Source organism: Pteropus medius, unplaced genomic scaffold (genome assembly GCF_902729225.1).
Source record: "Pteropus medius unplaced genomic scaffold, Ma_sr-lr_union100, whole genome shotgun sequence".
Taxonomy (NCBI): domain Eukaryota; kingdom Metazoa; phylum Chordata; class Mammalia; order Chiroptera; family Pteropodidae; genus Pteropus; species Pteropus medius.
The window spans coordinates 1121187-1145172 of record NW_024345479.1 but is presented as its reverse complement, the minus strand read 5'-3'; the positions used below and the strand labels follow the sequence as shown (position 1 = coordinate 1145172).

The 23986-nt window shown below is 53.3% G+C and overlaps 2 protein-coding genes across 2 annotated transcripts; both read right to left on the bottom strand.

Moving 5' to 3' along the window:
- Nucleotides 1-4732: 4732 nt before the first annotated feature.
- KRT15 (keratin 15) lies at nt 4733-9799 on the bottom strand. Its single transcript, XM_039873514.1, has 8 exons — nt 8617-9799; nt 7642-7724; nt 7351-7507; nt 6722-6883; nt 6513-6638; nt 6089-6309; nt 5631-5656; nt 4733-5119 (listed from the first exon to the last, which is right to left on the bottom strand). The coding sequence occupies exons 1-8, from the start codon at nt 9130-9132 to the stop codon at nt 5025-5027; spliced, it is 1386 nt and encodes a 461-aa protein (XP_039729448.1). The 5' UTR covers nt 9133-9799; the 3' UTR covers nt 4733-5024.
- A 4448-nt stretch (nt 9800-14247) lies between these two features.
- KRT19 (keratin 19) lies at nt 14248-18101 on the bottom strand. The gene is made up of 6 exons (XM_039873517.1): nt 17640-18101; nt 15797-15879; nt 15412-15568; nt 14984-15145; nt 14744-14869; nt 14248-14629 (listed from the first exon to the last, which is right to left on the bottom strand). Exons 1-6 carry the CDS (start codon nt 18054-18056, stop codon nt 14375-14377), a joined length of 1200 nt encoding a protein of 399 aa, XP_039729451.1. The 5' UTR covers nt 18057-18101; the 3' UTR covers nt 14248-14374.
- Nucleotides 18102-23986: the final 5885 nt, after the last annotated feature.

The window sequence follows — 23986 nt, the reverse complement described above, 5'->3', positions numbered from 1 at the left end:
ATGTTGGGCCCTCCTGGAGGAAGCTGGGGAGAAGCCCATCTTGGGGACCCAGTTACTTGAGCTTCTTGTTTTGCTTTCTGACAAAATGACACCAAATTCAGTCCCTTCCCCGATAACATTTCCAGGAAAGAGAGGAAAAGCAGCATTCACGAGCACCCCCAGCAAATGAGGCTGCACTGAGCACGGGTCACTAAGTCCACACGACAATGGACAGGGTTTTATGGGCCCCATTTACAGATGAGGCAGCTGGCGTCCAGGGAGGCCAAGTCACTTGGCCAAAGTCACCATGAAGTCAAGATTTAAACCTGGCCTCTGGCTCTGTCTACCCAACCTCATGTTGTCTTGGAGCCTTACTATGAACTCATTGCATGATCTCTGGGTGTTCTACTTGTGTTAAAAGATAATGAAATAGCACTAGCTAACATTTCTTAACACTGTGTTAAACACACTACATGCATGGCCTCACTTGGTCCTCAAAAGAACTCTATTATTTTTGTCATACCCTTTTTTTCAGGTGAGGAAACTGAGGCCCAGAGAGGTTACATACATTACCTAAATTCGATTGGTTAGAGCCAAGATTTAAACCTCTGGCTCCAGGGTCTGTGCCCTTAACCACTGCCTAGTAAATCCCTTTCAGGCCAGTGTTAGCACCATCCCATCCAAGCAAAGTTGTCCTGTGATATCATCTTTATTTTCAGGACCCCATCATCCCAGACCTGGCTGGTGTATGGTCTTGCTTCCCACAGCGGCTGTTGGTCTGATGGGTCAGCCCGTCTGCTGTCTGTCTCTGGTGTGAGCACTAAAGCTCGGGGCTTGTGGGGGTACCCACTCGACATGAATGTCAGAGCCAGGATTGTCTAGGGAACCTTCCCATCCAACCCCATCATTTTACTTGCGGGTAAACTGAGGCCCAGAGGGCCAAGGCCCAAAGCAGTGGGAAACAAGGAGAAATGTCTGGATTTCCAGCTCTACCTCCAACTCATCACGGGCCTTACAATGAAATAACTTCTAAGTTTCCTTCAGCAATTTCCATTCTGAGTCTCTGGTTCTCAAAAGTTTGTCTGTGGTCGCTAGACTGTTCATCTGCAGAGCTGAGGCTTGCATCCTGTCCCCAAGCTCCTAATCCAGGGTTCCTTGCTTAGACCTGAGATCGGGCTCCTCCCTCCTCTTTACTTCTCTCCCTGGACCACGAGGGACCCAGAGCCAGGATGGCTGACCCACTTCCCAAAGGGTCTTGAGGCTCTTCCCCAGGGGAGGGACCTCTCCTGGAAGGCAGACCCTCCCCAGATAGCAGACCGAGGCCCTGTGGGCAGCTCCCCACCCTCAGAAACGCCTGTTTGGCACAGCGGTCCCCAAGAGCCTTCTCCAGACTAGCCTTAATGCCTCAGACTCTTACGTTTCTATAGCACCCAGCTTTCTAAAATTCTTTTTATATCCCCCAGGGCTTCCCAGAGGCTGGCAAAGGCTTTGAATTAGGTGGGCCTGAGTTTCAACCTTACATTTGCCATCGACTAGCTATGCGACCTTGGAAAAGTCACTCAACATTTCAGTGCCTCAGTGGCTGAAACTAAAAAACAGGCATTAGATGAGTTAGCATTTGAGAAGCTTGGCAGGAGGACGGCTGCTTCTCCTTCCCTTCTACAAATGAGGAAATGCCAGCTCATAGTTGTTAAATGACCAGTCCGAGAATTCTTCTGGGACTCCATCCTGTGTCAACACATTGTTTTGCCTCCCTCTCTGGTCTCTGCAGCCGGTACAGTGCCCACAGCAACCAGACAAGTGACAGTTGGTGGCATCTCTATCTTATTTGCCCACTCAGTCTTACATTTCCTGACGACAGGTCTTTGTCTAATAAACCTCTGCGCACTGCTCCTGGCAGAGGAAAGTTCTTCATAAAGGCCTGAGAAGCTGTTTCGGGGGTACACCGTCTGCTGGATTTGGGTGAGAAGGAGTGGCAAACGGGAGCAATATCCAGTGGAGTCGCTCCAGCTCCAAATCTCATGGGAAAAGCTGCCAGCTTCTCATTTCTCCCTTTGCCACTAGCTGCCTATGGAGGGATGAGTGACCACCAGATGGGCACACACCCAAGATACTAGTGAACATCCAGAGCCATGTCTAAGGGCAGGAAAAAGCAAAGGAGACTAAGTGCATAAATTAGTTCAACAAGATTTTATTTTGCACCCACTCTGAAGACACAACAGGGCATAGAGTGGACATGGCCCTGCTGTCACAGCTCTCACAGTACGGACTCCCCTCTGAAGTCCAAGGACACAGATTAACTCACAGGGATCTTCAAGATCACCATGCCCAGACAGATTCTTCAATTTAAAGGGGGGGAAACCGAGACCCAAGAAGGGACAGCAACCCGTCAAAGTCCTCAGAGAGTAGTGGCAGGCATGCCCCATGCCTGCTCTAGGAAGCCCAACCTGTACAGCGGACACGCCCAAGGCCCTAATCCTTAGTCCCAAAGCCACCCTCTCTCTGAAAGAAAAAGGCTACATGCCTCCCAGATTGGCTGGGATCCAAGCCCAACCTCAGCCCAGGGGCAGGCAGAAGGCGGCAATCTCTACGGCACACTATTTAAGGGCTCAGCTAGGCATGAGTTATCCCTGGGCACGGGCATCTCATTCCAGGGTCAGGCAGGGGACAACTTGGCAAGTCCAAAGACCTCTCTGACAGCCCCTCCGGAATCCCAGGAAAGCAGGAATGGGCACCCCAAGGAGAGAGAAACAGCCTTCCTCTCTTCCAGCTCAGAGGTCTGCTCTGAGAGAAGGCTGGCAGGAGGAGGGCCAAGCCCCACATTGCCTTTCTGCATCAAAGTGGTTATTCTTGCAAAACAAAGACTGAGAAAACCCTTTGCTGGCTGCTTAGAAGGCTTGAGACAGAGGCCCAGAGGTCTGAGGTGAGGCAGGAACAGCAGCCAGGCTGTTGGGTCCAAGTCTCAAAAAGGAGCCTAACTGTTCCCAGAATGTTGAGGACATGGCACCTGGTGCTTTGGGCTTCAGCGTGAGCTTAAACCTCGGCATGAGAAACCAAGGTTAGCTGAAAGGACAATCTTTCTAACCATAACGGCTGTATGACCCTTGAAAAGGCTACCCACAGAGGTTAAGAAGTGGGTTTCAGATTAGCCCACGCTCGTAAGAAAGGCGTGGCCATCTTCGGTCACCCTCGTGACATCAAGGCTAAAGCAAGGGTCTGGAATCAGAGAGACGGCCTCAACCCAGTTTCACTATTTCCCAGCTTATGACTTCGTTCATGCTACTTAACTTCCCTGGGCCTCAATTTCCTCTTCTGAAAACTGACGCCAAAGACCGACCGGCCTTCACAAAGCTGCTGAGATAGTGAATGAGATGCCATCCATTGAATGCCCTGCCCAGAGGCTGGCACAGTGTAGGTACTTAATAAATTCCATCTCCTTCCTCCAGCCTCAGGGAAGCCTGGCCTCAAAGTGTATACTCAAGAGACATAGTCTAGATTAAATCTCCCCCAGAAAGCAGATGCCACCTTCTCTCCAACGGAGGGTTGCTGGGCAAGGAGTTTCACCCAGAGAGACTCAAGGAGCCCTCTCAGAGGGCTTGGCTCTCCCCCCAAATGATCTGATTCTCAAGATAACAGAAGTACCCCCAAACTTCTCTCCCCCGCAGGATTAAGAAACCAGCTCTCCTTCTCCTCTCAATCCTCACCCGAACCCAGCACGGCACCCAGAATTCTCTACTTCCTCATTCCCTGCCCTCTCTCCAGGGCCAAGAATCTCAGAGGAACCAGACCCAGACCAGAGACGACAAATCAGGTGTGCGTAAATGCAGCTGCTCTAATGGGCCCAAAGGTGGAGACGCTGGGGACAGGGGAATGAGAGTGGGATTTGGACTGAGAAGGGCAATAGGAGTCGGTGTTGCTTTGGATTGAAGTTTAGGGAAATCGGGGAGGGCTTCCTGGAGGTGGTGTCTTTCATCCTGAGCATTTTAAGTGTCTCTTTCAGAGGAAATAGCAGCTTCAGGGGGATGAGAGCCAGCTTTGCACGGGAGCAGAGATGGGAATTGGCTCAGCCACCCTGGAGGTCAGGTACGCCTGGCTAGAAAAAAAGGGAAGGTTCAAATAGCACATGTGGTGAGGGCAAGAAGCGAGAAGTAGGGTCTTGGAAATGAGCTATGAAGAGATGGGGCCTAGGGTCCTGGAAGAAGCCCTGGTCTTGGAGTCATACGGACACGGACCCAGTTTCAGCCCTGCCGCTTATTATCCATCCATGAGGCCACTGGGCAAGCCACACATCTTCCCAACTTCCTCATCTCTAAGTTGCTCATCTCATCTCCAAGTTTCCTCATCTCTAAGATGCAAGTAATCAATCCTGGCCGCCCATAGTTATGAATGTTAAATGAAATCCATGGGTGGGTGTGCCTAGCACCATGCCAACCATACAGCGGTGAACCAATACAATCCATGCCTTCGTTCCGTAAATAATTAGTCAATGTGTCAAGTTCTGGGCTAAGTGCACAAAACTGCTTCAAGGAACCAACCCACCCCACCCTCATCGCCTGCTTCCATGATCACCAAATGGAGTAAACCAGAAGAGCAACTCATTTGAGCAGCTTGGATTTGTCCCAGGCTCCCTGGGCACCTCAAAGAATGAATTATGATCATGCGAGGAAGAGGACAATGTTGGGGGAGATGTCAGCATGTGTGCCCTGGGCCTCCTCAAAGGCCCCGACAAGAAAAACTGGACATGCTACCAAAAGATATTTGCAAAAGGAGAAGCGATTCTTTATTGCATGGACAGATACAGTAAAAATGAACTCGTGACACAATACAGCTGCTGCTTGCACCTCCCTGTTCTAAAGGAGGTGGGGAGAGATGGAGGGCAGAAGGAGGGGGAGCATCCAGAGCTCCGGACTAGGAGATGAGGGACCCTCTTGAGCTAGACCCTTTGAAGACAGAAATGAGTTTACTTTTCCAGCCCCTCTAGCCAGTCCTCTGTTAAGCCTCGGGAAGGTAGGACTGGTGGGGAACGTGTGTCCCGCACGAGGCGCTTAGATTTCTCTCTTTCGGGAAGAAACCACCTTCCCATCCACTGACTCCTCAACGTTGATGTGGAGTTTGCCGCTGCTGCCGCCTCCCAGGGAGGCTGTCGAAAGAAAGAGCAAGTTTTAGATTGGGGGACCCTCTCCATCCCCTCCACTCCCAAGGGGGCCAGGACCTTGGCTGAGCTCCAGAAGAACTGGACAGTACCCCTGAGAATGGCCGTTGGCCAATCCTTCAAGAGCTGCCAGAAAGGCTATTGTTGAACTACTCATCATAGAGATGGGTGGTGGTGGTGGCACGTATGCCCCACAGTGAGCAAGAATGGCAGGGTTTTTAACTGCACATTAACAGGAAGTAATCATGGGCATTTTGGCATAAGTCCATGAAGGTGGGACCTGGACAGAGGCTTCTTGACCTGGAAGTTTCTCAGTAAATCTTTAACCCCAACTCTACTGGGGCTGACAGAGGGTTCCACTGGAAAAGAGGTGTCAACTGGAATGGGCATGTCCTCACTCTACTGGGATGATTGACTTCTTTCTCCTTCCTCCCCATTCCAAAGAGAATGATGGTTTTGACAGCTCCCCTCCTCCTAGAAAAGAGCTAAGCCTACTTACCTTCTCTGGTGCCAATGCCAGCCATCCTGGAAAAGGGGGAAACAGATGTAAGCAAAGGCAGGAGCTCAGATTGCCCAATGGGAGGCCCTGGTGGCTGGCTCAGCGGTCCTCCCCAGCCCCCACACCATCACCGCCCCCACATCTGACTTCTCCAGAGGCTGAGAGCCTACCCAGATCTGCCACCCCCCAAGCAGATAGATTCTAACCTACAATAACACCTGTTTCATGTATGGAATAGAATCAGCATTAGCCTAACCCCTGTCATTTACAGAAAACACACAGGTCCAGAGAGGTGACATAACCTGCCCAAGGTAACAACCGAGGGCCTGAGCACAGAATCCAGAGCCCTCTCTCCTCATGCCCAGTTCTCTGGCACTGCTGCTGAATCCCTAAGATGATTCTCCACCTGGACCACAACCGGCCCCTCCCTCGTTCCTCCCTCTGCACATTGCCCCTGCCTGGCATCCTGGCCCTCGAGCAGGCTGCGGTAGGTGGCGATCTCCTGCTCCAGCCGCGTCTTGATGTCCAGCAGGATCTTGTACTCCTGGTTCTGAGCCTCCATCTCACAGCGCAGCTCACTCAACTGGGTCTCCAGGCCGCTGATGAGCCCCTGGATCTGCTGCAGCTGCGTGGCGTAGCGGCACTCCGTCTCCGCCAGCGAGCTCTCCAGCCCGGCTTTCTGATGGAGCGACAGATCAACAGACACCGCATCAGGCTAAAAGGAAGCCCCTGGGGGCATGGGGAGAGGTGTTGAATGCATGCAGGGAACCTCCTTTTGGGGGGCTTGGGAATGCTAAGGCTTAACCAACCACGGAGGGTGGAAGAGACTGGGGTGAGGTGGGGTGAGGTGGAGTAGAACGGGGTGGGATGGGGTGGCCATACCATGCTGAGCTGGGACTGCAGCTCAATCTCCAGCCCCTGCATGGTGCGTCTCAGGTCTGTGATCTCTGTCTTGCTAGTTTGGATCATCTCTGTGTTGGAGGCCACCTCCTTGTTCAACTCCTCGGTCTGTAGGTCGCACACAGAGTAATGAGCCCGTGGGCCTCCTGGGAGCCCTGGGGAGCTAGGGAAGGCTAGGAGGTCAGGCCCACCTTGCTGAAGAACCAGGCCTCGGCATCGCGGCGGTTCTTCTCCGCCATGGCCTCGTACTGCTCCCTCATCTCCGCCAGCACGCGGGTCAGGTCCACACCTGGGGCTGCGTCCATCTCCACATTGACCTGGCCGGCCAGCTGGCTACTGAACTCCCTCATCTCCTGCAGGGTAGGTGGGGCCCATTTAGACACAGAGGGCAGAAGAGAGAGTGGAGAGCCTGGGGTCCCCCATATGCCAATCCTGGCTCTGTCCCTACTTCGCTGCATGACCTTGGCTCTCCCCCGTACCCTCCCAGCCTCTGTTTCCCACTGCTCAGGAGGACTTTTGACCACATGGGCCCCTCAGCTCTGGGGGTTTCTCTCCCTCTCTAGGTGCTACCAAGGGAAGACCTCAAAACAGTAGGGCCTTTGCATGAACTCGTAAAACAAATCGGGACGACGGTTCCCCCGGCCACCTGGCCTGGCCAAAGATCAGAGAAGGAAAAGGGTCTGTGTCACCGGAGAACAATGGCCCTTCCTCTCCATGGGGACCCCTGTTTTAGTAGGGGAGGTGCATTTTTGAAACTCGAAGCCCTTCGGCCAGCTGTGAGGAGGCGCCAGCAGCCCAGCTCTACTCTCGCCACCCCCACCTCCTCATGATTCTTCTTCAGGTAGGCCAGCTCCTCATTCAGGCTCTCGATCTGCATCTCCAGGTCGGCTCTGGACAGGGTCAGCTCGTCCAGCACCCTGCGCAGGCCGTTGATGTCAGCCTCCACGCTCTGGCGCAGAGCCAGCTCATTCTCATACCTAGAAGAGAGCGGGAACCAAAAATAAGGAAAGGAGAGGGGTCTGGGCTGCTTGAGCTGGGGGAGGGAGAGAGGCCAAGAAAGCAGGGCTGGGGCGGGGAGGGATACAGAAGGGAGAGGGAGGCAGGAGCGCACTTGAGTCTGAAGTCGTCCGCAGCCAGCCTGGCGTTGTCTATCTCCAGGATGACCCGGGAGTTGTCGATGGTGGCTGCCAGGATCTGCAGGAGACGGGGAGCTGGTGTCAAGAGGGTCCCTTCTTCTTTCCTGCTGCTCTCCCTACCTGTGGCCCCCACTGACAATTTCTCCTCTGCCACCACCAACAGAAGCCTATAGGGTCCTCGGGCAGAGTCCAGCCTTATCTCAGTACTCACTACTTGGTCTGCCCCTGTCTCCAGGACATGACAGACCAAGGAGCCAGGATTGTCTAGCACTGCCTGGGAGAAATAACCAGACAAGACTAGTAAGGTACAGGGCACTGTGACAACAATCCCCTTGGGGACACTCCACCAACCTCCCCTTGAACAGCTCGGGGTCACCGGTCTCCTGCACACTTTGACACAGCCCCACAGATCTACACAGGCATTCAGGCCATCTGACCACCGAGGCTGGGCAGCTGAGGAAGGCATCATAGCTGAGGAAACCGGTACAGGCAAGTGGAAGGGTGAGTGAGTGGGTGGGTGGCAGAGCCTGTGAGTTCCAGGTCTCCTAAGTCCCAACAGTGCTTTTGGCACCAAAAACATCCTCGGAGGATGAGGCAGGAGGCACTCAGGGCTCCCGAAGCTACACTCATCGTTCTTGCAAAAGAAGCAAAGGGACACATACAGAGCCCGTGTCAGGGAGCCCGAGTCCGGGGCAGGGAGAGTGACGGCTCCTTGTCATTGCGCCCACCTCGGCCCCCGCTGGTCCTGACCAGATCCCCAGGATTCACCCCACATTGCCAAGCTGAGTGCATGTGTGCCGACATCCATACCACGCTCCAAGTTTGCGAAGGTCACACACCAGCAGTCATTGCCCGGGCAGGAAAGGCTTTCTTCAAGGAGCACTGATGTTAGAGACGCATGTGCAGGCCACCAGTCACCTGCCCCATCCCGCTGACCCCCGAGGACTCACCTTGTCCCGCAGCTCTTCTATGGTCTTGAAGTAGTGGCTGTAGTCACGCTCTGGGCTGGCCGGGCTCTGCTTCTGGTGCCAGTCACGAATCTTCACCTCCAGGTCGGCATTGGCCTCCTCCAGGGCGCGCACCTTGTCCAAGTAGGAGGCCAGGCGGTCGTTGAGGTTCTGCATGGCGATCTTCTCATTGCCAGAGAGGAGGCCGCCATCGCCACCACCAAAGTCACCAATGCCACCGCCAAAACCCCCACCAAAGCCACCTCCAAGGCTACCTCTAAAGCCTCCACCGAAACCACTACCAGCCCCTCCACCGAAGCCATAGCTCATGCCTCCTCCAGAGCCCCCTCCTGACCCTGAAGAGACAAACCTCACAGAAGAAGCCATGATACTTCGGCCTCCACCTCCTGCATAGAGACTCCCTCCACCAAAGCTGCCTCCCCCAGCTCGGAGGGAACCCCCCCGGGTAGAGCCACCCCCAAAGGTGGAGGAAGAAGTCTGCAGAAACGTGGTGCTCATGGCCAGGCAGCAGCCGAGGAGTTCTCAGAGAGCACAAGAGACTCTGGCAGGAGGTACAGGTTTCCTGAAACCAAAGTGCTACGCCTGTCACCCCCCAGCCCAGGGCTCCTTATGTACCCCTTGGAGGGTGTTGTGGGTTCACGTCTCCTCCCCCAAAGGGAAGCCAACTCCTTCTGCATTCCTGACAAGCACAGCTGCCTACTCGCCTCAATGTGTGATTTTTCTTTTCTTTTTTTTTTAATGCAACAAAAGAGATGATTCAGAATGAAAGATGGTGTTTCGCCTCCAGCCATGGTTTTAACACTTGGATTTCAGGTTCATCTCTACACTGCAGAATACGGGGAGCAAAGTCGCATCACACCACAGCAGCACCAGAGCAGCTCGGGCCACTCTCTGCCCTCAGCTGGGACCCTCACCCCTAGGTGTCCAGCTACCTGCTCTCAGTTCCCATCACTGCTCTGTATTGTCCCCCTCACAGTCCCCTTGTGTGTGCCTACAGGGCTCAAGCAAAGACATGGCCTCTGGGGACTGATGGACAGAGGCACACGAAGGGCCCTTGGGGACAGGCTGAGGACAGCGACAGGGGTCTCAAGTCAAGTTCCAGCTGAGGTGACCAAAAAGGCCAGCATCTGTCACTTCCCTAATGGTGCAAATGGACTCTCCTCCTCCACCCCTCACCTCTCCTCCACCTCTAGCCCCAGCCCCACTACACTGGCATTCTCACAAAAGCCAGCAGGCTTGAGGCTGACAAGGGGCTGATTGATAATCCCGCCCCCTGCCAACCACACATGTCACTGAAACTTTGCTTGCTCCTGGGACACGTCGGGGCAAACCTCTGCAGATAAGACAGGGGCGAGTTTCAGGAAGCCCTTGCCTTCTCCGGGAGAGGCATGTTGCTGCACAGCAGGGCCAGATTAACCCCATTTGTCCTGTGGAGCTGGGGAGAGACCCTATGTAGAGGCTCTACTTGCCTGAGCTATGGGAAGGGAGGAGATAGGGAGGCCTGGCAGGCAAACCGGGGAAATCTTGCAGGCAGAGGCACCACTTCACAGAGCAGGATGCTGAGGCCAGAGAGGGGAGCCCTTTTCCCAGGCACCAGCTCAGGGACTGGCTTGACAGGGATACCAGATACCTGTGAGGAGTGCCACTTGGAGGTGCGGCTTTAGCTCCAGTCCTTAGGGAAGACAGGGGTTGGAGAAGTCAGCAAGCCTGAGCTGGAGAGTCAGGAGGATTCCCGGCCCAGGGCTGCAGCACGGTGAAGTTAACAGGGCTCTGGGGTCCCCCAGCCCAAGGTTCAAGTCCCGCCTCTCTCAATCACTGCCTGTGACACCTCGGATGCATTGCCTTTAAGTCTCGGCTTCTTTGTGGCGAGGGGCACTTGCAGTGCCCACTTACGGGGAAGCCCCGAGGCCCAAGAGCCTCCCTCCTGCCTCCTCCTGGCTCCCCATCTTCTGAGAGGCCGAATAGTGGAGTGCATGTATGTCCATCACCTGGGACTCCCAAAAACCCTCACCAGGAGGGACTTTTGTCCTTGGGCATCACACCACGTCCTGTGAGCAGCACTGCTCTTCCATAGTCTTCCACGGCCAGTGCCAGTTAAGCAATGCAGGCCGTTGTTATTATTACTGTAATAACAGTATCCCCTTTCTCCCACTGCACACATCAGTTTACGACATGCTTTTGCATCCAACACCCGCTCTGATCCTAATTCACAGAAGATGATCCCTGGCCCTGTTTCAGAAGGAATGAAATCGGGGCTCAGAGAGAAGTGATTTGTACAAGGTAAGGGGCAAGGCCAAGACTCAAGTGGGTCTTCTGACCCCCACACAGAGGGACAGGAAAAGAGGGTCTCTCCCACAGACCCCATATTCCTGCACCTGAATTGGGGTAGTGGGAGGGGGACCACCGGCCTGGGTGAGTGGGCATGGGCTCCTCCTCACCCAGCATCACAGCGAGCCCAGCCTCTAAGTGCTAGTCCCAGACAGTGTGGTATTGTCTCATGGGTGGGAGGATATTGTCTTCCTCCAAAAGAAAAATAATCAAAGTCAGATCAGCCATAGCTCATTAAAGCCTCTGCAGACATTACGGCCCCAGCAATTAACAGAGGAACAATTACACATCATCACCCTGGGGCGAAGGAGGGCTGGACCCTAGCCAACCCTTCTCCTGCACGCTGATTCCCCTCCAGCCGCCCCTCAGGGTGGCTTTCCCCTCCACTCTCAGGCCCAAGTGGGCGGCAGCTGCCCCAGTTACAAACCCCTGTTGATTTGATCCCAACAGCTCCTGTGAGCTCAAGGTCTAGGTGGGGCCGTGGGGCCTGTGCATTTGTGCCAGGTGAGGGTGGCTGGCCAGGGCGTAGATCAGGCTCCGTCTGGCCTGGCTGAGGCTGAAGCCCCGGGCCCCGCCCCAAGCAGGATGCTGTGTCAGTTTCAGAAATTTGTCCGCTACAGACAGGCCATCCCTAGAGATGGTCTTTTTAACTTGGGATCGGGTGATGCAGCCCCGTGGAAAAAGCCAGGACTGGACTCCACTTCTGGGTGTGACTCAACCTCTCTGAGCCAGGTTCCTGACTTGAAATTGGGCCATTTTTCCATTTATATGAGGTACTTAGAGTAGTTAAAATCATGAAGACAGAAAGCGTAATGGTGGTTGCCCGGGGCTGGGTGGGTGGAGGAAACGCGGAGTTATTGTTTAATAGGTTGAGAGTTTCAGTTTTACAGGATTTGCAGAGAAAAGGTTATGAGGAGGGATGGTGGTGATGGTTGCACAACGATGTGAATATATTTAATACCGCTGAACTGTACACTTAGAAATGGTGAAGGATATGTTTTCCCACGATAAGATTTTTTTAAAAGTTGGGCCTTAACACGGACCCTAGCTCCAGGGCCATGAGCATTTGATGGCACATGGAGAGAGAGGTCTCCATAAATGATAGAATCCACACTCACCACCAAGACCCCCAAGGGAGATGCTAGGGACAGAGCACATGACCTGGGGCCTAGACACCTACCTTTGCATTCTTCCTTTCTCCTGTATTATATGTGGTTTTGGGTAATGGCTCTCTCTGAGCCTCAGTCTACCAATCCAGAAAATGGAAATAATTCCTGCCCATCTGACTCAGGGATGGAGCCATACAGCTGACAGGACGTGCCTTTTGCAAACAGAAGTAGTCATATGGCTAACAGGGATGGCAAGACCTCGCTGCACCCCAATTCTCCTCCCCCTTCCTCTCTCTCCCTCGTAGCTATTCCAGCCGTTTCTGTCAACAGGGTACCCCTAGTTTCAGCTCTCAGACTGAGAGAGGAAAGTGTCCCCGCCCTTGCCCTCCCCCACTCACCCACACACACAAAGAACAGCTTCATTCTCAACACTCAGACCTGTGACCCAGTCACCTGCCCCACCTGTATGGGTCCAGACCCCGCCCTTCAGCCACATTCCAGGGGCCTCTGGGGCATGGGAGATTTCAGCTGTGACAACAGAGGCTTTCATGAACAGGGTACAAACATCTCAGGGAAGTCCCAACCTGGGGGTGCAGCCAGGTCTCTGGCCGGTAGTTCTAAGGCCTCTTGAGAAGTGAGAGGGGGCTGTGGATGCTAAGGCCAGAACAGAACAGCTTGGGGAGGTGGCAGAAGGGGCTCCTGGCCCAAGGCTGCAGCAGGTGAGAGGGAAAGAGCTAGACTCTAGGGTCACCGGTTGTATGATTTGGAGCAAACTAATGAAATTCTCCAAGGCCCCAAGAAAAATGGCAGAAAGAGCACCTCCTTCAAGATTAGTAAGGGAATGACAGGGTCACAGGCCTCCTTAGAATGACGCTGGGCTCCAGGCAATAGGCATTCCATTCTCCTACTGACCTTCTGGGGTGGGGGTAGTGTTCCTGGCTTGTCCCTCTCCCTCACAGGAACCAGCCTCTTTTGGCCTGAGGGACAAGGGAGTGACCAGGCTCAGGCCAGAAGGGTCTGGGCCCTGACCTGCCCATCTCCATAGGGCCTGAACAGATCCACTCAGCCTGAACCTCTCAGCCAAGGCGAAGTGGGAATCATTTACCTTTAATGGGCCTCAGTTCTTGGCAGCTGAGCTGTAAACCCCAGGGGCAGGACCATCCCCACCCAAGCTCGGAGTCGTACTAGGAAGCTGGGACTTGCTTCCCTAGCTGGCCCGAGGCTGACCTGAGACGAGGCTGACCTGAGACCGACCCTAGGCGAGACGACCCTAGGCGAGCCCGGTTGGGGATCTGTGTGAGAGGTCTGGGTAAAGCCTGGGTCCCATTCCAGGCTCTGAGCCCAGGTATGGGCTGGTGGGTGTAGGTGACATTTGCGAGACTGCCTGGGAATGGTCGAATGTGTTAGTGCCTGTTCGTACACTGACACGCGCAGCAGGCACACTCGCCAGGCTTGCACTGAGCAGGATGCCTGTCCCCATTATGCAAGCTCTGACCCCAAAGCCCCGGTTTTTCCTTCTGTCAAGGGAAGAAATGTCAGGAAGAACTGCCCCAGGGAATCCCAGTGCGAGGCCTTCACATGGAGCTAGAATGAAATGTACCGAGGACCTGGCACAAGTGGTGTCAATCCTAGGAGGGGTGTGGAATTGGCACTGTGGGTTACAAATCGGGAAACCTGGCTTCTGGTCCTGACTCTGCCATGTAGTTGCTACACGGCCTCGTTTCCTATTTTATAAGATGCAACTCTTACTTACTACCTTTTAAGGTTGTTTTAATGAAGTGGCACACAGTAAGGTGCTCTGTAAACATTAATTTCATACATACAAATGCCAACCCTTGGAGAAGTATAGTGGAAAGAAAACTAATCTGGATGCAAAAACCAATTTCAAATCCCACCTCTGCCGCATGTTAGAACAGCTACGTATGCAATAAACCATTTTACCTCTCCAAAGCCCTCTGTAAAATGGGAGCAATGCTTTATTTCATAAGCTTGTGTTAAGGAACAGGTTAGATAAATGACGACTTCTGCAAACAAGATTAACCCTGACAATCAGAGTTTGTGAGCACCCTTCCTTCCCTCTCCTGGGACAGGGTGGACTCTGGTCCAAATAAAATATAAGCAGGGCCAAGGCCTGGCCCATTTCTATGGGCCGAAATAATAAACCCGAAGTCCTTCCTCCTTTGGGCCATAAAGTTTTATTGGCAGGTCAGGCAGAGAGCCAGAGGTAAGAGTCCCTCCCTTCCCATGCTTCTACCCAGGGGCATCCCTTTGCTGGAGGGCAAGAAGCCCAGAAGATGCTAGACTCAGGCGGTCTTAGTGGTGGGCAGGTTGTTGTAATAGGCGTCCTGGCCCTCGAGCAGGCTGCGGTAGGTGGCGATCTCCTGCTCCAGCCGCGTCTTGATGTCCATGAGCTGCTGGTACTCCAGGTTCTGCCGCTCGGTGTCGGCACGCACGTCGCTCAGCTGGGCTTCGATACTGCTGATCAGCGCCTGGATCTGTGCCAGGTGAGCTCCGAAGCGAGCCTCTGTTTCTGCCAGCGTGCCTTCCAGGGCAGCTTTCTGAGGGCAGAGAGAAGGAAGGCGATTCAGTGGAGCCTGGTTCCCAGGGAAGACATGGGCACAGCCACTGCCCAGGCTGCCCAAGGCTTCAAGGACAGGGCAGAGGGCACATACCATGCTGAGCTGAGACTGCAGCTCGATCTCCAGACCCTGAAGGGTACGCCTCAGGTCAGTGACCTCTGTCTTGCTAATTTGCAGCTGTTCAGTGTGGCCAGCGACCTCCCGGTTCAGCTCCTCAGTCTGCAATAAGAGAGAAGGTGGAGTGAACAGGCACTGAGGAAGATCTTCTCCTGGGAGCATCAAGCCCTCTCTCCTTGCCACCTCCCCAAAGGGCACCTGCTTCCCCCTTCATACCTGGCTGGTGAACCAGGCTTCAGCATCCTTCCGGTTCTTCTCAGCCATGACCTCATATTGGCTTCTCATGTCGCTCAGAATCTTAGCTAGGTCGATGCCTGGAGCAGAATCCACCTCCACACTGACCTGGCCACCCACCTGGCCCCTCAGAGCACTGATTTCCTGGAAAGGTATAGCAGAGATGGTCATGTCAGGGCTTAGACCCTTCTGGCCTGAGCCTGGTCACTCCCTTGTCCCTCAGGCCAAAAGAGGCTGGTTTTCAGAGGGCAGACCTAGAGGGGACAGACTGGGTCACCACCATCCCCTGCTAGAACACTGGGAGCCATGCACCACACCCATGGCCATGCTGAGGGTACAGCAAGCATGGCCACGGTCAGAGGCTACAGGATACAAAAGCGTCCTCTGCCCTGGGAAGCTGGGAACCCCACCTCCTCGTGGTTCTTCTTCAGGTACGCCAGCTCTTCCTTCAGGCCTTCAATCTGCATCTCTAGGTCAGCTCTGGCCAGGGTCAGCTCGTCCAGCACCTTGCGCAGGCCATTGATATCAGCCTCCACACTCATGCGCAGGGCCTGCTCCGTCTCGAACCTTTCAGAGGAAATAGTTGCAGTCAAGCCAGCACTTCCTCTGTCCCTCTGAAGACTTCCCCACCTCCCCAGGGTTCCGGAGACCATGGGGGCTGGAGCTCGGACCAGCTGGGATAAGGGAGAGCAGAGTTCAGTCCCCTCACTGCACTAAGCCCCAAAAGGGCCTGGAATGGCCTCCTCTGCCCCACCCCCCTTGGCTTCTGCAGCCCACCAGGGCAGAGATGCTCACTTGGTTCGGAAGTCATCCGCAGCCAGACGGGCATTGTCAATCTGCAGGACAATCTTGGAGTTCTCGATGGTGGCACCAAGTATCTGGAAGGCAGAATCTGGTCAGCACCAGGTCGGCACATTGGCACTGCCCACCTACTTTCTTTCCAGAGACAGGGGAACAAGAGAGTATGCCCCCACTCCCTAGGGACAAGCTCCAGCCACCCCTCAGCTGCCCGCAGGCTTGCTCCCTGGGAGGCCTTGGAATCAGTCCCTGCCCAGGAGCTAAAGTAGTGGTTTCTCACCACTGCCTAGGAGGCCAAGGTAGGGGGTGGGGAGTGAGCAGGGGAGGGCAAGCAGGTAAGCCTAGGGAGAGTCTGAGACCTGTGCCTGGGAAATGATTTGCAAATCAGGTGCAGGGAAGTGTAGGGGTTACCCCTTGTCTGTACCCCCAACTCAAAGCATTCAGCCTCCGGGAAGGGAAGTTGTTTGGTGGGCATCTATTAAGTGCAAGGCACTTTGCCCCTCATCTTTCATTGCCAGGTCAGTGGGTACATCTATTTCGTGGAGGTGGGAACTTAAGTTCAGGATTCCTCATTCAAGTTCACCCCCAATCTGAAGTCCCTCTGACCTAAAGGGCGTGTTCATATGTTCACACTATTGATTAAGCTACTTGGATTCAGCATTTTTCAAAGAGTGGGTCATGCCGCATTAGTCATTACCCCGGGTCACCAAGTGAAACAGAACAGAAGGGATCACTCACAACAGGGTAAGAATGATTCAAGAAACTTTTATCTTCATCGTGTGTGTATGAAAAAGAGGATGTGAGGACACATCATAAAATGTTCATTCCTATTGTAGGTCACAATTTTAAAAGTGTGAAAACACTATATATCTCTAGCCCTCTCTCCTTGTCTACATTATGATCCATGTCCCCAGCACCCAGAACCATGCGAGGCACGTGATGGACACTGGGCAGTGTTGTGGAGGCCATTAAACGTCTCCCTGGTTTCCCATACACATCATCAGGATGGCGCTCCAACCTCCTCCCTGAGAGTGGAGACCAAGTCCCCGCCCCGCAGGCTCCGCGGGGCCTGGGTAAGAGCCCGTGGCTCAGACCTCGATCTCCAGCCCAGGACAGAGAAGTGCTGCTACACCCGGTCCTCCGACAAAGGTCTCCACGAGCAAAGACCCCCGGGACCGCTGCATCCTCCACCCCTTACTCTGCCCAGGAGCCTCAGCGTATGTCTCTCCTTAACCCGCCAGGCCCCAGCGGGCCTCTTCTCGCATTCTTCCTAGAGCTTCTCTCAAGCCCCAGGTGGCCCCCTGGGCCGGGAAGGAGGGGCTTAAGGCTGAGCTTGACGGAAACCAGACCTGCCCCGCAGGAGAAAAGGAATGCAGAGGGCCCCGAACCAGAAGCAGCAGGGGTCAGGGCTCGTCCGAGGTGTACCAGGTTCCTCCCAAGCCAAACTCTCCATTTCCCTGATGCGACGTGACTGCGGTCCCTAGCCTAGACCTCAAGGCCGCCCACAGCCATGTGCCATCTCCTCCCACTCCTCCGATTCCCTTTTCTCTGGCCACCTCATCCTCCGACCCCGCCCCCGCCACATGCCCCCACTCCACTTCCCCTGCCCTGGTCCCTCCTGCCCTGTCCTGCCACTCCAGGTCCCCGCTCACTGCCCCATTATCCCACTCCATCTCTCACCTGTCCCCTTCTCTGCCCCACCCTGCATGGCCCTCCCACTGTCCCACCACGGGTCTGCTCCCGCCCCGCCGAAAGCGGGCCCCGGCGCCTGGGGCCTCGCCCGGCCCGCAGGGCTGGGTTTCCGTGGCAGGTGCACTTCCCGCTCCCGGCCGCCGCCCACCTTGTCCCGCAGCTCCTCGATGGTCTTGTAGTAGTGGCTGTAGTCGCGGGCAGGCCCGGGCCCCTGCTTCTGGTACCAGTCGCGGATCTTCACCTCCAGGTCGCCGTTGGCCGCCTCCAGGGCGCGCACCTTGTCCAGATAGGAGGCCAGGCGGTCGTTGAGGTTCTGCATGGTCACCTTCTCGTTGCCCGCCAGCAGCCTGTCGGACCCGACCAGGGCGCCCGCATAGCCGCCGCCGTAGCCCCCGGAGGAGGACGAGGACACAAAACGGGCGGAGGACACCGACACGCCGCGCCCGCCCGATCCCCCGTGGATGCTGGGCGCACGGTAGGCGCCTCCGGCCCCGAAGCGCACGGTGCCGCCGCCCAGGCCCCCGAAGGACGAGGAGGCGGACGACTGGCGATAGTAGGAAGTCATGGCGAGGGAGGGTACTGCGATCCTGGTCCGAGGAGCTGCAGTCGACAGGAGTGCGGAGGATCTCACCTGGAGCCTTTTATGCCCGGGGCGGGGTGGGAGGGAGGGGGAATGGCGTGAGGGCGGATATCTGAGCCCCGAGGAATGTGCAGACTCCAGAATCCAAATACGGCACTCTCCCCATTGGTCAGTTCCTGGCGGCTCTGCCTCCAGCTCTCTCCTCCCAGAGGCCAGAGGCCAGAGGCTCCTGCCCTGCGGAAAGCTGCCCCACCCAGCCCACTCCCGAGCCCAGACCTCACACTCGTTCCTATCTCTGCCCCATCACACACATACTTTCAGGGACACCCAGTTCACGTCCTGGACTTCCCTCATTGAGAGCATGATCACCGAGTTTGACCCCCCCCCTTGCAATAGGGGTCCCCCACGAGTATACTTCACTCTCTCCTTCCCCAGCAGTCACTCACTCAGAGGCCCCCTCTAGGATCATGCTCTGAGTCCCTTTCTTGGGATCATTTTGTGGTCATAATTAACTCCTCGAAGTACCGTCCATCAGATTCCTACACCCCATTCAGAATTACAGCCTCTCAGAGCCTAGCCCTTGGGGATCACCCACACCCTGACTCTCCCTCAGTTCCCCAGATAAGGGTGCTCTGAGCTGCAGTCGTTGGCCTCCCGAGACAAAGCTGCCCCACCCTGCTGTATCCATAAAAGCCGCAAGGTGACAATAGGCTTCTAGGAACAGCTGTTGAGAGCGATTCTGCCGCTGGACTGTCCAGGGCACCTTCACGAGTTGAGGCCTGACCCCCACCACACACTCGGGGGACTCTCACTGCCACCCTCCCACCAAACAGCCCCCCTACCCTCCAGCCCCAGAAGCATGCCCTCATTCAGTGGTTCCCTCAGATGAGAAATCTGAGCTTGAGGGAGGCAGGTAACGCCCAGGAGCATTTAGCACCTGCCACCCAGAGACAAAAATGGGATCGAATCCCTCCTTGTGAGTTTCTGAAAGAGGGTGTCGGAGGCTGAATCCTTGTGTGTGACAGTCCTGTCCTAGTACGTGGATGAGTGAATCAATGGCTGGGCGGGATCTGCCAAGGTGCCACAAACAAAGCGAGTTTTGATAATAGAAGGAGCCCCTCCTCTCCACACACAGCCGGAGTCTTGCACTTCATCCAACAATCCCACCACCTTTTCTATCGTTTTGGAGGGTCACGCCTCCTGCCAGACACTGCAGGACATTGCCGACACCTCAGCCTAGTTACTGTCCCCAGGGACCTCATCCCTCCTTGGAACTATTCCCATGGTTTCTTCCATCCTTATGTCAGAGCACTCACCCAGTCTCGGGACAGAGGCCCTATGAGCTTTGACGGGGTGCTAGGGAAATGGTCCAGTCACTCCCCATCTCTGGGCCTCAGTTTCCCCCATGAAATCTCAGCCCTCCTCTCTGCATATTGTCTATCACCTATGGCTAAATGAAGTCTTGTCCCAGCCTCTGAAATCAATCCCCATTCACCAACTTATTCCAGGAAACCCCACACACACCCCTAACCCAGCAGGTGCAGCCCCGAGCCACCGGGAAGGCTAGCCTGAGGCTGTTTAAACTGGTGAACCAGGCCTGCAAGTGGGTTGGGCACCAAAGAGAAAGGAGTGAGTAAGGTGGCCATGAAAGCAGGTGTGGCTGGTCCTTCATAAAGGTTGTAGCCTGTAGCCACCAGGGCCGTTCTGACATGAGTCACTCTCTTTATTTGGCCCTAATGAGGAAGTCGGTTCCTTGTGGGGGAAAGGGAGATAGTTGCTATGTACACTTAGCCTCAGCCAGAATCTGTTTGTCTGGCCTGATAGGAAGTTCTGGAAAGGGACTTTGTATTAGGAAACAAAGAATAGGACCAACAGTTCTCTCCCAAAGATTAAGGGATTGTGAGTTCCCTAAACTTCAGAGGAGCTTGGAGTCCCAGCCCTCTACCACAAGGCTATTATCATAAGAATAACTGACTGTCCTGTAGTATCTTTTTAACAAAGGCTTTTCAGATCTCATTGGATCCTCACAGCAGCCCATTGGAAAGGGATTCTTATCCCCATTTTACAGATGAGGAAACAGAAGTTCTGGGGTCAGTGACATGCAGGAGGTCCACAGGCTTCCATCTTCTTGACCCTCAGCCCCGTGGTCTGGGTTCCTGAGTGTAACAGAGGTGCTGCTCTTCCTTCTAGGGAAATCCCAACTCCAAAACAAGTCTTTTGGGTCCCTTCTCCCAAAATCTTATGCCGACTCAAGGGCAGGCACCCCCAGGCTTGACTGCTGGCCAGAACAATGCCTAGCACCTTCCACCATGAGCAGTGTGGCTTTTGGTCAGTGGGGCTCCCTTCTCAAGCCTTGGTCTCCAGGCTGGCGTGGCAGGGGGAAGGGGGGAGGTTGGCGTCCTCAGTCTGCAAGGGAGGGGCACATGGGGTCAAGAATGACAAGAAGGGAATGTTAGAGCTCAAAGGGATGCAGAGAGGATCCTGCCCAGCCTTCTCCCAGCTCATTTCTGCAGAGCTCCTGCACCATGAGATCCGTGTAGGGACAGGGGTCCACGTTCAGACAAGATCAGAAACAGTGCTTGTTCCGACTCCCTTTTGGAGATTCACAGTGCACAGTCCCAAAGGCTCTGAAAACCTCGGTCCTCCATTTGTAAAACAGAGGTAATAATAAAATAATAACAACCTATTTTGTGGAGTTTTTTCGAGGGTTAAATGAGGTGATGCTTGTAGAGGGTTTATCATGGTGCCTGGCAAATAATAAGTGCTCAAACAATGTTATTATTTTGCTACATAGTGTTATTGTTATATTGCATGTTATTATGATAATTATCACTGATAATTATTACTTAACTATTTAAGTAACATTTCCCAAATATACTGAACCATGGATTCTTTCGTCAGGAAATGCCTATTGATAATCCATACCCTAAATTAACCAGTCCATTTTGTTGGATGCACAGAATGTTAACCAGGTTTGCTATTATATGTTGTTCTATGAAGACTATCTTTATAGCTTAATTTTCTTCACATTTTAATATTTGTTTTCATATAAAATAAATCTTAAAAAAATGTTGATCTATAGCTATGGAATTACTGGGAAAAAAAATAATTCACATACTACAGGAAAAGCTGATCCAGTCCAAGGAAGCTCAGAGAGGTAAAATGACTTGCCCAAGGCCACAAGGCTAACTGAGTCTGAGCTGGAATTACTTTCCAAGTCCTGAGGCCAAGGGCTCTATCTGCATCTCCCCCCAGGACCTACACTAGAAGATTCTTAAACTTAGCAAAAGCAGATTGCAGTTCCCAGCGGGGAGAGGTTAAAGGGAGCGGAGTTTTAACCACTGGTAAGTAGCTGGGAGTAAAAGTCCCAGTCCCTGGGTAGAATGAAATGGTGTGATGATGCTGGTGACTATAGTGACAAAGGTGATGAAAGCCCACACCTAATGTGCTAGCCACTATGTTAAACACTTCCAAATAGCTCAACCAATCCTGTGAGCTAAGTATTATCATTCCCATTTTACAGACAAGAAAACCGAGGCTCAAAAAGGTTAATAACTTGACCAAGTTCACATAAATAAGTAGGGACATGGGATTCAAGCCCAGATATTTAACTACCAAAAGCCACAGTCCCAACCACTAACTCTGTCCCTCCTCTCACGGGAGAGGGGTCAAGGTGCCTTCCTCTACTGACCTGGCGAAAGTCATCAAGTTGGAAAAGGCATAATGTCCCCTGCCAAGGTCCTAACTTGTCCTCTCTGCTTAGATGGATACACAATTGCTTATTTGGTAAGTCAGTAGGTCATTCAAGCAAGACTCAAGTTTAGCCTAGAAGAGGAGACAGACTCAAGCAAGTGAACGGAGCAGATTCTGTAAGCTAGAAGAGAGGAATGTAAGACTTCTTGAATTTGCCTGCCATGTAAATTAGGAACCCTTACCTAGACACCATTCCCTTCAGCCTGAGATGTTCAAGTACTTTCTCACCCACTCCTCCATTCAAGAAACAGGTACCAAGCCACACCCCTATTTGCCAGGCATGGTGCTGGGAGCTGAGATACAGAAGTAACATTAGCTCTTCCCGCCTCTAAGAGGCTGACGGTCTGAAAAGAGATTGTAGAGATTAGTTTTGATGAAATGCAGTAGGTTGAATAACCACATTAATTTTTACTCCTTCCTAAAACCCTGTTAAGCTGACAGTTAAGGCATATTTAAAGAAAGTAAAAGAAGAGACGAAAGAAGATGAGAAATATCCACAAAAGTTTTAAAGATCGTAAAATGTAACTAACAGTAGAGAGGAAGCGGAGCCCTGGGGCTCAGGATCATTGGGAGGGGCAGAGAGGGGGAAGGCAGGAAGCCCACCAGAAGCAGATTCTCAACACAAACCCCAGAAGCTCAGGAATTGGGCACCAGGGACCCTATGAGGAGAAGTGGAAGATGGAGCTGTGAACATGGCTAGCTGGAAATCTCTGTAAACAGCACCAGGCTCCCTCCCAGACCCCAGACCCGATCAAAGCGGCCAGAGCAGACAGGAGATTAATTCTTCCTCCTTAGACTGCCCAAATTACAAAGTCTGATAATGTCAAGTGTAGGGAAGCTGTGGGCAAATGAACTCCCTCCAACACATTTGTAAGAAGTGTTCATGGAAGAGGAATTTGGCAATGCCTTTCATTAAAAAATGCACACACCCTACAAGCCCCAGTTCCACTCCCATATTTATCCCAAAGAACCTCTCGCCCATATATTCAGATAGGGATATTCAAAGAAGTTCTCTGAAGCATTGTTTGTAACAGTGGAAAGACAGAAACAACCTCTGGGAAGGGATAGTTGAGTAAACTATGTAACACTCACATTAGAAATTAAACAGAATGAGTAACGTCAATATATAATGACCTGAAAACCCTAGAGAACCAGTTCTTGGGTCAAATAAAAGCAGTGGGAGAGCAGTAATAAATTAATGCTGGAGTACACTTAAAAGATGACTTATTTCTACAAGTACACATGAATAAATATGCACATAAGTACATAAAGAAGGACGGAAACCTCAAAACCTCTGCTCCTTTCCTTGGAGAGAAGCTGATTGAAGAACAGTAGGCAAGTGGAACCCCAGCTCATCTCTGCCGCTCTAATTATTACAATTAAAAATAAATAATTTCTTAAGAAACACAAAATAGTCATGGAAATATAAAGTACAGCACAGGGAATGTAATCAATAATATTGTAATAACTGTACGGCATCAAATGGGTATTAGACTCATTGAGGCGATTCTTTCTAACCACCACGTTGTACACCTGAAACCAGTGTAACACTGTATGTCAACTGTAATTGAACATTTTTTTTTTTTTGCAAAACCACTATACAATGGACATGTAGAACTGGCTGCATTTAATGTAGTAAATACCTCTTCCCCTCCCTGCACATACCGCCGAGACCTTTGTCCCCACTCATACACACTGATGCTCTAGTCTTGAGTTAGGAAAGGAGAGAGGAAATTTTAGAGCAGGGAGCAGCAGATGTAGGAAGAAGAGAGACCGCCAAGAAAGGCTTCCAGGCTCCCGCCCCACCCTTGGGCTCTGCGCACCGGTTTTCCCTCTTTATAAAGCAAGAGGGCGGGAAGGGAAGAGGGAAGAGAAGGTGGCAGAACTTTTCAAGAGGGACTTGGAAAGAGTCTGGGTGCAGGAGGGCTCCTCCAGCCCGGTGACTTGGACCTGTGGGGAGGGCCTCTCTCCCGGTCGGGGGCGGGGGGAGCCCGCCTGCTCTGGTTCCCCAGGGATCAGAAGCTTTAGGAGTATCCAGAGTTGGCCCCGCTGGCACTGGCATGGGCATTCTCAGGCTACCCCTGGTAGTACATGTGGACGGACCAGTGGGACTGGAGCAGGATGGAGGGCAGAGTGTACCCCATAGGAGCCTGCATCCAGCA